The sequence below is a fragment of the Pan paniscus genome, chromosome 9 (assembly GCF_029289425.2).
Source record: "Pan paniscus chromosome 9, NHGRI_mPanPan1-v2.0_pri, whole genome shotgun sequence".
NCBI classification, from domain to species: Eukaryota; Metazoa; Chordata; class Mammalia; order Primates; family Hominidae; genus Pan; species Pan paniscus.
The window spans coordinates 57,403,493-57,415,590 of record NC_073258.2 but is presented as its reverse complement, the minus strand read 5'-3'; the positions used below and the strand labels follow the sequence as shown (position 1 = coordinate 57,415,590).

Here is a 12,098-nt window from a genome sequence, read left to right as displayed (position 1 = left end):
TCAGCCAGACTTTGGACAGAAATCCAACTACCAGCTGCAGGAAGGAGCTACCAACTTTGGGTCTCCTTTACTCATTGGGACGACTTGCCTATGGAAAGGAGCTAACAACTATGGGTCTCGTCTCCACTGAGAGCTGGACACTTGTCAGGATGACCTGCCTTTGGAAAGAAGCTACCCACTGCAGGTCTCCTTAGAGCTATTCTGTTGCTCAATGAAGCTCTTCTCTGCCTTGCTCACCCTCCAGTTGTCAATGTGCCTTATTCTTCCTGGATGTGGGACAAGAACTTGGGACCACCAAATGATGGGACTGAAAGAGCTGTAACACAAACAGGGCTGAAACATGCCCCCTGCCACCCCCCATCCCCCCAACCACCACATTGCAGGCAATGATTTAGAGGAGGAGCTGCAGCCCTTTGGGGAGCCCAGACCTAGTGGCTCCCCAAGCCAGGGCTATAACATCCTCTTTGGGGCTCTATGGTTTCTAACATTTCCAAGCTTTCAGACACCACCACACTCCCCCTGTTCAGATGCAGGTACCCACACTGGAAGCTGCTTATGATACATCTGATCCAGCCACAGCCTCGCACAGAGCCGGGACCTGTGCTTGCACCTGGAGCTGCCTGCCCAGCTGCAGCAGCCAGTGTGCCTGGCTGTGTGGAGTGGCTGGACCTCCAGCCACTTGCTCCTATACCCCTTGCCACTCTGCACCTGGCTTGCCCTTGGCAGGTGTGGGTCCTGGGCCAGTAGCTCAGGCCAAGGGCAGACTGCCAGGCAGAGTTAATAAAATGAGTCCAGCGGGTGTGAGCAATACTCAGGCATAAGGCCACAGAGGTTTCAAGCTGGCAAACCAACACCCCAAGTATCCTGTGACAATATGGTCAGTTTTACAATATTGACTCTTCCCATACATGAGCAGATTTAAATAAAACTCTAGATTTTTAAATTTTGAATTGCTTTTGGAATGAGTTAGGATTTTGGGGTGCTATTCAGATGGAACAAATGTATTTTCTATGTGAGAAGGACATAAATTTTGGAGTCCTGGGGCAAAATATTATATTTAAATGTGTCTCCTCTGGAAGCATTAAGAAGTGAGACCTTTAAGAGGTGATTAGGCTGTCCCTACAGCTCCTTCTTTGTTAATGAAATTAAGGCTTATATGAAAGGCTTCGTTCAGCAGTTGGCTAGCTTGCTCCCTTTCCTGTCCACCTTCTGCCGTGTGAGGATGCAGCAAGAAGGGTCTCATCAGACAGTAAATGCTGCCACCTTAATCTTGGACTTCTCAGTCTCCAGAAATGTGGGAAAACAAATTTTTATCCTTTATAAATCACCCAGTCTCAGGTATTCTGTTTTAGAGGCAAAAAATGGACTACTGCATAGAGTGCATTGGCTTTCCATCACATTGTTTAAGTATAGTCCACTTTACAGCATAGTGCTTGAGGTATGGAATATCAAGGAAAAAAAGTAAACATCATCTAAGGACTTTTCATCCTCTTCTAGGGGAAAGTGTGAGAACAGTTTTGATTTTATTAAGAGTGGAAATATCATGTTAGGTAGAAGTTTGACCTTATTTTTGTTTTCATTTGGAGATCAAGTATGTTTTAAGGGGATATATATGACTGCCAGGTTGACAAGGGGTGCACTTATATTGATTAATTTTAATGTGTCAACTTAAATGGGCTATGATGTGCTTACATTTGGTCAGACATTAATGTGTTTGTTACTCTAAGGATGTTTTGGGAGAGATTAACATTGAAATTGGTGGCATTTGAGGAATGCCTATTGACCTCCATAATGTGGGTTGGCCTTACTCAATTAGATGAAGGTTTGCATGGAGCAAAAAACTAGCCTCTCCAGAGCAAGAGCTAATTCTCCAGCAGACTGCCTTCAGATCTTGTCTACGTCACCAGCTCTTCCTGGTTCTACAGCACTTTGCCCATGGGTTCCGACTAGATTATCAATAATCCTGGATCTCCAGCCTAATGACCCACCCCATAGAATTTGAAATTGCCAGCCTCCCAAAATCACATGAGCCAATTCCTTGTAATGAATCCTTCACCCTCCTCCTCCCCCATACATCCTGTTGGTTCTGTTTCTCTGGAGAACCCTGATTAACACATCCTTCTTTGGGTCTTCTGAGTATTTTGTACCTGTGATTTTATGTTTTCTTATTTTTAGAAAATTCTTGACCATTTTGTCTTCAAATGTTTATTCTGACCCATTCTCCCTTGATTCTTATTCTGAAACACTAACTGTATGTATATTGGACTGTTTGATGTTGCCCTACAGTTCTTTGATAACTTTTAGTTCCATATTTTTTCTTTAACTTTTCTCTCTGGTTAATTTATGTTGCTTTATCTTTAAGTTCACTAATACTTTTCTCAAGTTACTGAATCTACTGATAAGCTTGTGAAAGAAATTCTTTGTCTCAGATATTGTGACTGTGAGCATGAGTTTTTATTTATAGAATTTTATTGAATACGTCCATATATTTTCCATCTCTGATATTTCTCACATATTCATGCATGGTGTTTACCCTCTCCACTAAAGCATTTATTCTAGTAATTTTCATGCTCTTTAGTCAAAGACAACCAGGAAAAACGATATTTGAAGAAGTTAATTTTATTTTATTTTATTTTTTTTTCATAAATGCTTGTTGGGGGCCTGCAGAGAAAACCTTGGGAGTGAATGCAAACTCCTTTATTCTAGGACTTCCTGCTTTTCCCAATAACTCTCACTTGGCCTTTAAAATTACTTAATTTTAAGCTAATTTCATCTTTTTTAAACTATACTTTAAGTTCTGGGATACATGCACAGAACACGCAGGTTTATTACATAGTTATACACGTGCCATGTTGGTTTGCTGCACCCATCAACCCATCATCTACGTTAGGTATTTCTCCTAATGCTATCCCTCCCCTGGCACCCCACCCCCCGACAGGCCCTGGTGTGTGATATTCCCCTCCCTGTATCCATGTGTTCTCATTGTTCAACTCCCACTTATGAGTGAGAACATGCAGTGTTTGGTTTTCTGTTCCTGTGTTAGTTTGCTGAGAATGACGGTTTCCGGCTTCATCCATGTTCCTGCAAAGGACATGAACTCATCCTTTTTTATGGCTGCATAGTATTCCATGGTGTATATGTACTACATTTTCTTTATCCAGTCTATCATTGATGGGTATTTGGGTTGGTTCCAAGTCTTTGCTATTGTGAATAGTGCTGCAATAAACATAAGTGTGCATGTGTCTTTATGCTAGAATGGTTTATAATCCTTTGGGTATATAGCCAGTAATTTCTTCCTATCTGTATGGTGAACAAATATATCTCATACTCTGTGCCCACAGTGAAAGAAAGAGATGCTCAGGCATCTCATCTACATTTGAAGTAACTTGGTCTTCTTTGGAATTCAGATTTCTTGGATGTTTTGAACCTTGGTTCTCTGACAGACTCATGAAAAGCTACAATTTTGAAGATTACTTGGCTTTTTAAGTTGTTAGAATGAGAAGAATTTACTTTGCTGCTTTCCAAATTCTGTGTGGAAGTGGAAGTTCTGTATATCATTTAAAATCCCACCCAATACTGGGGTTTCAAATGTTTCTTTTCTGGATAACTCTCCACTCACCACTGTAATATTCTTCTGGAGTTTTAGTTCTATGCATTAAAAACGTAATGGAACCTCAGAATCAGTATACATATAACTGATCTTAACCACTCAACTTCTACAATATTCATCTTTCCAGTGTGTCCCCTTCCTATTTCCTTCCTTCTCCTTTTTCTGTCTGTCTGTGTCTCTCTCTGTCTTTTTTTTCTCTCTCACTTTTACTTTTTATATTTGTCTTGTTTTATCATATAGGCTCAAAACTTGCAAATTCAAAAGGTCTCAATAAATAAAATGAATTGTCAAATCCAGATGAAATTTCACTTCCAATAACTTTTATTTTTAATTAATTTTAAAATTTATAATTGACAAAAAAGAATGGTACATATTTATTTATGGCATACACTGTGATGTTCCAATGCATGTATGCATTGTAAAATAGTCAAATCAAGGTAATTAGGATATCCATCACTTTAAACATTTATCATTTATTTGTGGAATAACATTTAAAATATTCTTTGCCAGCTATCTTAAAATACATACTACACTGTTACTGCCACAGTCACCCTACTGTGTAATAAAACATCAGAACTTACTTTTCCTGTTTAATTGTTATTTTATATCAATCAACCAACCTCATTTAATTTGTCTCCACTACCCTGTTTAGCTTCTGATAACCACTTTTCACTTACTTTTTACTTCTATAAAATCAAGTTGTTTATTATTATTATTATTATTCTACATATAAGTGAGATTGTGCAGTATTTGTATTTCTGTGCTTGGCTTATTTCACTCACTTATTCATCCATGTTGTCATTAATGGCAGGATTTCATTCTATTTTATTTCTCAATAGTATTCCATTGTGTGTGTGTGTGTGTGTGTGTGTGTGTGTGTGTGTGTTTGTGTGACATTTTCTTTATGCATTCATTTGTAGATGGGCATTTAGGTTCATTCCATATCTTGGCTACTGCAAATAATGCTGCCATAAACATAAGAATACGGATACCTCTTTGACATACTGATTTCTGGAAACTTCTACATCTCAATGAATGGAATGAATGGCGAAATCAGTGGAAACCACATTTTCAGTACTTTTAAAATGCATTCCTTTTTCTTCTTATTTCTGTCACAGACTTAATGAGGAGCTTCAGTATTCTCAATAATGCTCTCTGGAGGATGACTAATAAAGTTGGTAAAGTGAAAAGATAAATCTGTTCTTTCACTCCATGTATAACAAGCTTAAAAACAGGAACTCTGTAACCAGACAGCTTAGATGTGAATCCTGACATCACCCTTTAGAGCTATGTGGCATTGAGCCAATTCCTTAAAATTTATGTGCTGCTGTTTCCTCAACTTTGTTAAAAGATATTACTACAATCACTTCCTGAAGTTATGAGAATTACATAAGTTAATATAGTAAAAACTTTTACATGGTTGTCCAGTACCTGATAAGCATAAGTTAATTATTAGTATTAAATATAATTCATTCATGTACTCACTATTTATTTAATAAATATTTTGTCAGCAAACCATAAGTTCTAGGTACTCTTTTAGGACTCACGGATACAATTTTGAGGACAAATATGCCCAATGCCTGTTTTTATGCAAGTTACAATGTCAGCATCATGGTAGATCTGGATAATATATTATAAAATCACAACACCACATGCTAAATGGCAACTGTGATAAGTGAGAGAGGCTCCATGGGGTCATAGTGAGTCAAATCATTCTTTTGGGGCGAAAGGTAATTGAGCTGAGATATGTAACAAAATGTTCTATTGACTTGAGAGTTAAATATACCATTTTTTTTCACCTTGACCTGAACAAATAGCAGGTCATTCGAGACTGCTTATTCACACCATTTGTTTTCTAATCGATTAGGATAAAAAGAGAGATAGTGAACTTTTCGTGATGGTTAACTTGACAAGTTCTGAATGGGTTTGTTGAATGCATTGTTAACCAGATATTTTTAGGCATATGTCAGTGCATCATTTTACCTAATGCTTGCCTATTCCTTTCTCAAAGAATGACTATTTTTGCTAATTTGAAAGAGAAACAAAACAAAAAAAGAGATAGCAACTTTGACTAAAACGTTACCTAACAATTTTGACACCATAATTTGAAAAACCCTCAAAAAAATAAATGATTCTGGAATTCTGCAGAAATTTTAAATTTTGTGAGACAGCTATTTATTTAGACACATTTTTGAAGCATATTAAATTTTCTTCCAGAACATTCTCCCCAAAAGATCATACACAGAAAACTACATTTTAAGATTCTGTAATTCAAATAGCTTATTCTTTTAAGAAAATTTTGTCTACAGTGTAATCAGGGTTTTGTATCTAAAAATAGATTTATTTTTTTAAGAGGAAATTTAGTACAGATTTTGATTGCAAGCATTTGCTTGTTCGAAAAGAGAGGGTTGGGTTCTCTTTGCATAATTGATTAGTAAAGATTAGAAACTGATATCTGAAATTTTAAGTGTGGCTACTATGTTATGATTGGATCATTCTGGTTAATTCACATAAAAATATCCTTGGAGGGACAAGTGTGTGTTTTTTGAAAAAACAATTAATTTCCACTTTTAATGAATCTTCAAATAAATGTTTTAACAAAACTTACTAAAGCAGAATACGTAAAGTAAAGCCAGATGTGAGTAAAGGTAAAGCAAAATAATTTCCATTCTGTGGGCTTGCTCACTAGGTGTAAATTTTTTGGAAGGATGACATTGCAGTCATTTCTTATAGGTAAAGTAGATTAGATAGAAGATAATGGCAGGACTACAAAGTGAGCAAGGATATGCTAGTTTGTCAGACCTTAGAGCAGTCTTTTATACATATGTCATAGTTTCATTCCGGGGGTATAGTGTTTCCTGAGCCTTCAGAACACTCTCAATAAATATTAGCATTTACAACCAATATAGTTTCACAATGACTACAATCAGCTTCTGTGGTTGAAAAGGGGCAAGGAAAGCATTTAATTGTGGAAAGAATTCATGATGTAGATATAAACACAGCAAAAAGCATGTTTGGAAGCTTGACTAGATCTCAGTTTATGAAGGCACATTTAGGGAAAGTAAAGTAAAATTTGGATATTTCTTCTTAGGGCTTATAGATTGAGGAAGTAACTCCACAATGAATGCAAAAACTTTTTATCAGCCATGTAAGCATTTATCAATTCCCAGGATTTTGTAGGATTCACTTACTAGTTATAAGTGTGTAACTGATTTTTACTTACTGTGAAAGCTGTTGTTAGTAGTGTGTGGTTGGTAACAACAACAATATATTTATATCAAATAATATTTAATATAGGTCTCTGAACAAATTAATTGGCATATATGTGATGCAATTTGTTTAAATTTGAAAAATGCTGCATTGGCAGGCTGCTTAATGCGTTTTTGAAACTATTCTTTGATATGCAAATACTTTAACTAAAATATAGAGATGTGAACTCTTGACACTCAACAATTTTTTCACATTTACTCAATTTTAAAAATATTCTTCATTTGTAAACCAATTTCAACATTTTCTTCACTGCCTTTTTTACTTCTTTGTTCCTCAAACTATAGATGATGGGATTCAACATGGGAATCACAATTGTGTAAAATATTGACACTATGATGTCATGGTCTGAAGCATAGCTGGAACTTGGTCTCATATAACTGACGAGAATTGTTCCATGATAAATTGTCACTCCAGTTAGGTGAGAGCCACATGTAGAGAACACCTTTTGCCTTCCCTTAGCAGAATGCATCTTCAGAATGGCCAACAGAATGAAACCACAGGAGATGAGGACAATCAGGATAGTGACTATCTCAATAGAACCCACAAAGTAGAAGAGTAGAAGCTGGTTTATGTGAGTGTCAGAACAAGAAATAGCAAGGAGAGGAGGCATATCACAAAAGGCATGCCTAATTTCATTGGATCCACAGAAGGACAGGCTAAATGTAGCCACTGTATGTATAGTAGCATGTAAAATGCCAGCAACGTAGGAAGCAGTGATGAGTGGCACATAGACTCTGGGTGACATGCTCACTGAATACAGGAGAGGGTTGTAGATGGCTACATAGCGATCATAAGCCATTGCAGCCAAGAGAAAACATTCTGTAGTTCCAAAAGTAACAAAAAGAAACATCTGTGTTGCACATCCGATAAATGAAATGGATTTATTTTTTGCCAGGAAATTGACCAACATTTTTGGAGTGACAACTGTAGAATAGCAAGCATCCAAGAATGATAAAACACTAAGAAAATACTACATGGGGTTGTGGAGCCAGGAATCCTCAATGACCAACACAACCAGCCCTAAATTGCCTATCAAGGTAAAGAGATAGATTGCAAGAAATAGTAAAAATAGGAAGACTTGCAGCTCAAAATCATCTGTGAAGCCTGTCAATATAAACATGGTGACTTCAGTCTTGTTCTTCAGTGGATTCCTGCATATATCCAAACCTGATGACAACTTGTCCATTTCAGTTTTTACTTACAGGTTATAAAGGTTATAGCCTGTGAAAATGGAGTCCATTCAATTGTATCCTTGTTTTTTTCTTGGGGCATAATAATTTCCCTGATAGTAATGGAATAGACAATGATGAAGTAATTGGAGCCAAATAGATGAATTTCACTGTATAAGTAAAAGGAAAAAATATGTAATTAATTTCTTGGCTAAATTTATCATGTTTTTAAAAAACCCTGCTAATTAAAGTGATTTTATTTTCCAGTTAATTTTCAGTTGAATTTTTTACTGCTTGCTCTCATATTATGTCCTAAAGCTCACAAAGATTACTGAATGTAGAAATGTTTAAAACTAAATATGTTATAGTGGAAAGCACACACTTGAGTACAGTTTTAGATTTGTGATGAAGTACATGAAATGTCTTTTGTAAATGTTCACAATTTTAAAATAAGAGAAACCACACTCACAGCACAGTTGAATTTAAATTTTTAAAAATATCAAAACTATTTAATTTAAAAGGCTTCCAAATGACTAGAAAATGGGGATAAGTCAGACATACATTTCAACTTGTCGCATGCAGCAGCCTTTTTAAATAAAACCATTTCGTGTCCTCTGTTCTGGCAATTATCTTGTTCCATTACATAGAAGAGCAGACCGTATTCTGGAGATAGACGTACCTTTACAAACATTACAATGTGTTTTATTTTCAGGATTTTTTCTTCCTGAAATATATATCACCTAGTTAGCAAATTTTGGCCTCTGTACCTTATTTATCATAACTGTTTTTAAATTTCAACTTAATAACAATGTGAGATATATCTTACTAATAATTCATATGTTTGTTATTTTTGCAAAGTCCTTGGATGTATTTTATTTTATTTTATTTTATTTTATTTTATTTTATATTTCTGTTAAAAATAAATCATGGCCATTCTTTTAATATATTATAGTTGCTTTTAGAGTTTCTAAAATTACTATGAAATAAAAATCACCAATAATAACTAATAAAAATTATAGAATATCTGGCTAAAAAATAACATTACTATATTTGCAAGAAAGTAGTGTTTGTCCTCTGGACTTCTTTGCTGATGGTATCATTCTGTTTCACATTGACAAGTATGAAGAAAGACAATTACACGACCAAAAATAAATAAATAATTAAAAGAAAAAAGGTAACAAGGTTACAGGGACTTCTGTATCTAGACTGAAAACCTGTTATTGAAACGGTTTAGTACTACATACACTAAATTTAGAGGTATAATTAGAGGGGAGAGTTAAGCAAGGTGACTTTGTTTTTCTTTTATCATGTCATAGATTATGAAAGTTTTAAAAGGGGTGACAACTCTGTCATATGCAGGTCCATTCTGAATTCAGTGACTTACAAATGATTTATATTCATGATGTGAGACATACCAAAATTTTGTCATGTTAAGATGACCACACATTAAGAAGAGAATGAACAAATAAGACTAAAACCACTTTTAGAAAGAAAAAAAAAGGCCAAGTGTTTATATATATTATTATAGAAATGTCCTAACAGATCCATGGGGAAGATTTTTTTTAATATACAAAATAAATAACCTCATAAATGAGGGACTACAGAACAAAACAAAAATTCTCATTTGATTCTTAGAAAATTCTACAGCAAAAGATATAATTCAGTTAAATTCCACTTTCTGTGTAAATCCAGACTACTTACATATTACTCATGACAACACACACATACACAAATATATTAAGTAATTTTGTTTGTGTTATGTGAATAAAATAGCTTATAAAGTTATCAATAAATATTTTAAATATGAATTAATGTATTTTTGAGTCATAAAAAAATACAATTCTCTTATACAAATTCCTATCCTCTCTTTCTCCTATATTTTCTCCTCTCTCTCTCTTTCTTTCTGTGTTAGAAGAATCAATGGGATATATACAAACGTTTACCGACAAGAGTCAGGAACAAACAGGAATTAGCCAGGTAAGAAGAAGCACGGTTCAAAAAAAAATGCCAGTGAATTTTGAAAAATGTGCTAATAATCTACCAAAGGAGTCCATTACAAAATACATGTTTACCACCACATAGAGGAGAAAGGTCAGCTACATTACAATTCCAGACTTTATTTTCCTAAGATATCTGAAATAAGGCAACTGTAGAATACTGGGAATTATATTTGGACTCTAAAACTCTATGTTTAAATGTCATGTTTAGCAGCATAAGCTTGGAAAAATTACTTCTCCTTCCAAACCAAAGGATAAGTAAGATTGGATGAAACTTTCACATATACCTCGTTCAACTGCATAAACATGAGGTGATTGCACAGTTCTTTTTTATGAGATGCATTAAGATCAATTTTAATAAATAATTTTTTAATTACATGTGAATAATGCATACATATAACATATGACTTAAAATTTTTATTTATATAATAATATAAACAGGAATTTACAAAATCAATATTTTAATAGAACCACAGTGCAACCCTGATGTAACCTGCCATAGTTTTAGAAATGTTATGTCCTAGAAACTATGTAAAATAGAATTTTTGTGTTATTAAATTATTTAAAGATATTAAGCTTAAATAGAATATGAAAATTTAAAATAATAACTAAACTTGCTTCTTAGTCAATTACCTAACTTTTACAATAAACTTAACTTTTCTGGTATTCCTGTATCAGAAAATAAAATAAATTGAACCCAAAATGAAATAAACCCAAAAGCTAGTTGAAAGTTAATTTTCTCTGTATCTAATAATTTTTCTAAATATGAAACATTGTCCCTTAATCCTGCTGCCCCTATTTTGACTATTCATCAGAAAGAAAATAAAACAAATTTCTAATTTATGGCTCTATTCACGAAAATATGTAGGAAGTCCTTTATATTTTCTGTGGTATATATCCTAGAAGGCATATGATTTAATTTGTGGTACAATTTTTGAGATTAATAGAATCCTTTTATATTTAAATATTAAAGCATATATTTTCAAATATAATATAGCTTCTATAATGTGTTATATGTAATAAAGAGGTTTTCCTCCTACCTGTGGAAATAAGCTGCTCGCTCAATTAGATACATGATAAATATTATACATGTGGATTCTTATACCGGCTTCTCAAGCTCTTCAAGTCCTCAGGGATGGCCCATTGAAAACACACACTAATTCTTTTCTGGGACAGAAATGTATCAAGAATACTTTTAAAATAGTAAACAAGTGAATGTTTCTGGAGTAATGAACTACATGATGAAAATGATTACCTGAAAGAACTTTGGCTTCTGGCTAAAAAAAAAAAAAAAAAAAAGTGATCCCTCAGTGGAAAAGAATCCTAATGATACAAGACATAGTCCCAGCTCTGATGCCAGTAAGATGAGAAATTCTCTGATTTCCAGTTTCCTTTTTCTGGGAATATACCATGCACATTCTCTGGAAATCCTGGAGACATGTAATAAAATAATATGGAAGCGCAACTCATGACAGGATTTACAATCTTTAATAAAGTTTACTTTTTTGACTTTAAAGTGCTATAATTCTAAGTTGTATGAGAAGCAGATTTAGACACCTTGAGTGTTCTATCCCTTGAGAAGAGATAAAGATGAATACATGAATAGGAAATATTGACAGGAGAGATGGAATAGTGTACAGATAATAATGTTCTATATAATAGGACCTTAGAATATAAGACCTCTGACAGAGATAAAGGTCAAACTTTTTGCGTTGAATTTAGTCTTGTCTTGGGGATTCTACATACTAATGTATAAGCTACTACCCAGCTATGTACATAAGTAAGTCTTGGGGAAATTATGGAAAATACATAAATGTCTAGCTAGGTTCCATACCCAGAGATTGTATATTGGTAGATAGGAAATATTGGTTTCTGAAATCTGAATGTAAAATATAAAGAAAAGAAAGTTTATACTGGAAGGCAGCCTAACTGTGAACTATCTATTAATTAAAATCCCAAACTGATTTATAGATTCGATGCAATTCTAGTTAAAATTAAGTAAGAATTTTTTGTACAAATTGAGAAATTGATTCCACAATTTATATGCAAAAT

General features: G+C 34.2%; 1 protein-coding gene across 1 annotated transcript; it reads right to left on the bottom strand.

Annotated features, from left to right (window-relative positions):
• Nucleotides 1–7,097: 7,097 nt before the first annotated feature.
• On the bottom strand, nucleotides 7,098–8,120 carry LOC100974481 (olfactory receptor 5T3). Its single transcript, XM_003806080.4, is given in 1 exon segment — nucleotides 7,098–8,120. A coding segment is annotated over 1 exon segment (969 nt). The 5' UTR covers nucleotides 8,067–8,120.
• Nucleotides 8,121–12,098: the final 3,978 nt, after the last annotated feature.